Source organism: Halichoerus grypus, chromosome 13 (assembly GCF_964656455.1).
Source record: "Halichoerus grypus chromosome 13, mHalGry1.hap1.1, whole genome shotgun sequence".
Taxonomy (NCBI): domain Eukaryota; kingdom Metazoa; phylum Chordata; class Mammalia; order Carnivora; family Phocidae; genus Halichoerus; species Halichoerus grypus.
In genome coordinates, this window is record NC_135724.1 from 80,712,655 (window position 1) to 80,718,654 (window position 6,000).

General features: G+C 48.9%; 1 protein-coding gene across 1 annotated transcript in view; it reads right to left on the reverse strand.

Moving 5' to 3' along the window:
* Positions 1–5,047, reverse strand: part of SRRM4 (serine/arginine repetitive matrix 4) — a 150,749-nt gene extending 145,702 nt beyond the window's left edge. Inside the window, exon 1 of the mRNA XM_036121054.2 lies at positions 4,452–5,047. Within this exon, the coding sequence (XP_035976947.2) occupies positions 4,452–4,582 (131 nt within the window). The 5' untranslated portion in view covers positions 4,583–5,047. The remainder of the gene's footprint in view (positions 1–4,451) is intronic.
* Between the last annotated feature and the right edge of the window lie 953 nt (positions 5,048–6,000).

A 6,000-nucleotide genomic window follows, 5' to 3' on the forward strand; every position in this document is an offset into this window, starting at 1 on the left:
GAGAGCAAATCTGACACTGGATTTGGACCGCGTGTACTCATTCAATTAATGCATCCAACTTTCATTCAGTATCTACTGCAGCCCGAATCTCTAAGACAGCATGGCTGCCAAGTGAAAACAGCTGTGTCAGAAATAATGCACACCGCCCCCCCCCAATGACCCCTGTATACCATTCAGCAAATTTCACCTTTCAGAAGGAGAAAGGTTTGACCCAAACAATAACACTCCTTTTCCAGAGAAAAACGATCATTCATCGCCAGGGCAAGCATTCTCCATGACCCTCAGTACCTTGGTTTTTAACCACAGGCTGTCAGGAAATCACCTCCCAGCTGCCCCTCACTCTGCTCCCGAGGACAGAGTCAGCACAAATGTGCTAACTGATCTCTTGGCACAAAGGGGAGTCTGGAATTAAATGGTTCAAAAGCATTTTTCCTGCCTTACAATTTGGCCATCTTTCCCTTTATGCAGTAAAATCTCCAATAGTTTGGAATTTATGATCCTTTGGACAGACCTGGGCTGAAGTCTGCTTCTGGACTATTCTGCATAGAGAGGATTTTCGAAGAAAATTAATAGCTTGCCAAAAGAATTGTAAAGGGAATTGCTTATTCCATTTAAGAGGGCCGCCTTTCTAGCCCTTTACAAACACTCCTGCATCCACAAACAATTGATATGCTAATTTCAAATGGTTTTTACATGTTCATTAGGTCCTCAGCTACTATTCCGGTGATATGATTATTACAGTTGGGTCTAGCCGCAGACACTTAAGTTTTCCACTTTGAGCATAAACTTTTTGGGTACAAACTTTTCTGGGCCAAACAATTAAAAAAGAGAATTAATTAATGCCAGGAAAAATGACTGTACTTCTTCAGTGGGGATAAAAAAGAGGTCTCTTACTCTCCACCTATCTTATTGATTCATGCTGTCTTTCAAGCTCATATAGGGTGAGGCTTCACTTTGGCCACCCTGCATCCCGGGTGGCCTGGGATAGTCCCCGTTACATCTTCCATTCTGGAATAACTACTCACAGCAAACCTTTCACTCTTGATATGAATAATAAATTATACAGTCACTCTAGGTTTGACGGAACTAGGGATTCAAACTAATTTTTCAGGAGTTTGAGTCTTCTTTGGACGGGCAGCACCTGGTCATCTCTACACAAATGAAAAGAATACTCTGTGAGGATGTTATAGCAATCTATTCTGAATCTAGATAATTCTTCACCAGCCCTCCACCCCTAACTAAAAAAGTCCTATCAGAAAGCAGCTAACCTTCCCTCAGGGAAGACAATGATGGGACCACTCCCACCCCACCTCCTGTGTGTTAATTCCATCTCAGCGCATGGCCTGTCAGCAGCTGAAATCCCACAATGTTCACTGCTAGCATCTTTTGGGGGAGAAATGGGTAGGCATGAGGAACACAATACTGGAAGGAAACGTTGATTTCTTTTGGCCATTATAAACTGAGCGGTTTGTTTTAGAAGTGATGTCTATTAAGCAATCACTCTGGACCACACACTGTGCGAAGTGTTTTACCTGACTCAGTCCTCATAATTCAATGTCTGAGATGGCTACTATTATTTCTATTTCAAGCGGACAAAACAGGCTCAGCAAGGTAAAGCTTCTTGTCTAGGACACTCAGCTAAATGGTAGAGCTAGAACAAGAATCCAGGTTTGTCTGAAACTCAAGTCTGAGCTCTTAACCACTATGATATACTGCCTCCCACTCTGCTATACCGTTCTGACATTTGAGTCAGACATCTGCTTGCAATTTGATACACATAAAGCTATTGCCTCATCAAGTATGCCTCATGGAGGGGGAGAGGAAGGCAGGGCGGGGGGAACGCGGGGAGGTTTTGCTTGGAGTGTGATTGTATGATATATGCACAGTGCTATGAAATCAACCAATTGAATGTAAGCTTCTATCCTGGTACTAAATTATCTTCGGAGATAGACTTAAAATATTCTGGGGAAGTTCATTCAGAGGAGGGGTAGCCCTCATCTATAAACACGTATTAAGTGTGTAACCAACAGAACTGGCTGGTGTTTCATCCAATCCCTCCCCCATCTCTCTACAGATCTGCTGACTGAGTGCTGGTCTTGACTCATGGAACTAAATGACATTTCTGATGAGACCAAGTCCCTAGACTGCCTCTAGAGGAAGCCGCTGGGGCTCAGCTGATGCTACGCCAGTGTCTCTGTCCCTTTCCTTCCTGAGAACCCAGCTTTGGAAACATGGTACTTTCACTGTTAAGTAAGCATACAACATTAGAAAGGATGCAGAAACTGACCTCACTGGATGTGGCTGGCTTGGATGGGGATGGGGATGATTCAGGTTTTATAGACAGTCTGTTGAAAGACGACTCAAACCGAGCCTTCCCTGAAGACTTGAATACAAATGCTCCCCACTCACTTCCCACCCCAAACCAGGAGTAACAGCTATAAAACTGGAATCTATTCTACAGAGGGGCCACACCTGTTACAGGACTATTGAAGGAGATCCTTCCAACGTGACATAAATTAGGGGCTTATGACTCAGACTTTCACCCCAGCAGTGGTTTCCAGGGGTAAGGAGACCCAGGATGTTAAAAGACACCTAGAGGGAAATGACACCTGGGGGAGGAGGGTTGGCTATTGTTAAGAGTCTCAGATGCATTATGTTGGGATTTAAACAATACTACAAAAAGCATGAGGGTTAGGAGACTTCGGGCAATTCATATGATTGAGAACATGACCAAGAAAGAGACATGCCAGTAACAGACAGATAGGCAAAGGGTGAAGGTACCAAGTCAGGTGGACTTAAGGCGTTTTCTGTATTCAAATACCACCATGAATCTGCTCTCCTCTTCCTGCATCCCTGAAATATATGGCAGACTCTGGACCAAATGCCACACATGTAGTTTTCAATGAAATTGTCTTTAGTTTCTTCTACAAGGGCATATTCTTTGGCCCACACAGCACCTGATTTGCCAACAGTAGGTGCACTCCAAAGGCGGAATGGATGGCTGAAACCCAGGAAGATAAAACTGCTGACGTCAAAACTCTCTACAAAGAACCTTTTTCCAAGCAGAGAAACATCAGTCTTGGACGGCATTTGGTGTTCTTATTCCCCTTCTCCAGCCTGTGTCACAAGGTGTCCCCCTCCCTCCCAGCCACAAATACTGGCTGCTGTTTGCAGCTTACCACATCCTGCTTCGAGTGTACACCCATTCCCGACATGGGGTACCCATTTCTCTAAAGACATGTGTGAGCTAGGCTCCTATCAGACTCTGAAAAGTTCTCCAGCCTGAGTTTGATTCTGTAGATAGGATTCCCCGTCACCCACCCCACACCCACTGGAAAGTTCAGATGCCGTGGTTCCAGAACAGGCATTCTGTCTGAAGCACTTTCACAGACATGTTTTCAATCTACTCTCTAATGGAGCCTGCCAGGATTAATAAATCCTCCAAGTGGTCTCCCCTGGTTCACTTCGTTCTTTTTCTCCCACCGAACCACTCATCCAACACCAGCAAAAGATGAGTTTTCATACTGCCTTGATTTTCCCTGACAGAGGGCACAGCCTTCTTCCTTTCATTCTCAAACTCCTCTAAATTGAATGCTTTATGAAAAGAATTGGGTTTTTCTCTGTCTTGGAATGTTCTCCCCAGCCTCCTCTCCATTTCACCCCACCTCCTCTTCTCCTTCTTTCTGCCTTTCTTTCTTTTCTTCCCTTATTCTCCCCCATCCCACTGTTTTCACCATCTACGGGTCTGTTCTCATCCTTGAGTTCAAAGCAATCAGATCCTTTTTGAAAAACCAAATAAAACTCTTCCAAGATCATCTTCACGATCTTGGAAGGCTCCTCCCTGACTCTTGAGCTCAGAGTACTGGTTTTGGATGCTGGAGAAGAGAGAATTCAGCAGCAGTGGCAGCCAGAAAGGCGTGGAGGAGGGTGCTGTTTAGGGTGTATTTGAGGGAACAGCATATGGGCTTTTGTCAAAATGTTCAAAGCTTGCTAGTTTCTGAGCTGAGTATAGAAATGTGCTGTTACCTCTGAACACCACTTGAGCTGGTTCAACCCTCATCTTCTCTTCTTGTACAACACCCCCAACCACCCCAAATCCACCATTCCTTTGCCCCCCTGTCCTCTGAGCTCTGATACCAAGAAAAGTTTCTTAGTCAAGTCCTATCTCACCTACACCACCCACCCCAAGAAAGCAAAACCTCTCAAATAGCAGCTGCCAGGTCAGCAGACCACTGAGTGTTGCTCCCCCTAAAGACTCCCTGTCCCTTCTCACCAGCTTCCACCTCACACAGGCAATTAGTTCCCATGTTCCAGCAGGAGACACCGAGTAGTGATGGGAAAAGACAGGCGCCCTGGCCCAGCTGCCTGCATCCACCCCTCAGGGCTCGGGGGCACACAGGCCAGGAAAGAAGGGCCATCAGGGTCTACCCTGCTAAGAAGGAGGTCATTACCTTGGCAGCGGCTTGCGGGCCGTGATACTGGCGACAATGATGCTCTCGGGACGCGGGGTGGCCACAGCTTTAAAGGTTCCTCGCCAGAACTTCTCGAAAAGCTGCTTCTCCCCTTGCTGAACGCTCGCCATAGCCAACCCAAAGGGGCCCGGGGCGCCCGGGCGCTGTCCAAAGTGCTGAAACGTGGATTCCAAATGGGGGCACACCCGGCTCCGGGCTCAGTCCTTGTGAAACCCAGCGGGGTGGGGTGGGAGAGATCGGGGGTTCAGGCCGGGGGATGGGGCGCCTCAGCCCAGGCAGGCAGGGGAGAAAGAAGGCTGATCCGCCGTCTTTCTTCGCCTTCTGTGTTGTCTCTGGGCTGAGCTCTGAGCTTGCTAAGCCTCCGCGCCCCAGGAAGGGAAGGGAGGGCTGGCTTTCTCGGCAGCGCCAGGAGAGAAGAGGCGACGGGGTCGTCTGTGTGTGCGTGCGCGTGTGAGCTCAGGCGCGCCCGGGTTTTGTCTCTCGCACAATGTGACGTTGGAAGAGGAGGCTGGTCGCGCGAGCTGCACTTTCCTCCCCCCGACTCCTCCGTCTCTCCTCCTCCCCACCAACTCCCTCCTCCTCCTCCGGCACAGCCTCCTGCCGCCATCTGCATAACAAAAGCCCGCAGGTCTTGGGAGGAGAAAGGGCGGGGCATGTGCCTGTCACCAGGGCCCCGTGGCGACAGAGTTGCAGCGCTGACCCCTCAGAGAAGCAATCCCGGCACCCCGAACTGAACCAGGCAGGACATCCTGCTTCCCAGCCTGTTCTCCTCCCCAGCCATAGCAGGCCTTCCCCCCTTCCCCCATCTCTTCTTGCGTGCCCTCTGGGCCCAGCCACCTCCCTTCTCAATCCCCTTCGCAAGTCTTGTGGCGGATCTTCTAGTGAGGGGGGAAGTAAAAAAAAAAAAAAAAACAAAAAAACAAACTTAACCTACCCGCCCAAGCCAACTTGACCCTCTCACTTCTGGGAGGGACTGCCTGGGCCAGCAAAGGGGGTCCCTTGCTTCGTCCTTGCGCCTGGGCGGCACAAGATCCCCACCACCCAGAAAGTGCCATTTGATGGACAATTTTTCGCCAATTCGGCTTTTCGCCATCTGCCAAGCCGGGTCCCCGCCCGCAGAGGGGCGCAGCGTTACATCTGTGCTTGCGGCACTGTAAGGAAGATTTCTTTTGTGCCTCACAGCCAGCCAGCCCAATGTCCCCGCTGCCAAACCCGTCCAAAGGAAAGAGTGCCCCCCACCCCACCCCAGCCCATCCACTCCTGGGGAATTTAGCCACAACCACAGAAAAGTGGTTAAGAAATTAACATAGCTTGTCTCAGGAAAGGAGTCCCTTTTGGAAAAGTAAAGCGCTTAGGGAGAGGGATTTGAGGGGGGAAATCAGGATTACAGGGGGATAGTTACTTTTAGGTCTCTCTCCCCATCTTCTACCCCCTCCCACTTCAACCCTAATCCCAGAAAGTGAGAGCTCAGAATCACAAATAAACACTTAGAGGCACAGGGTCTGGGCAGAATTTCTCTAGTTTCACC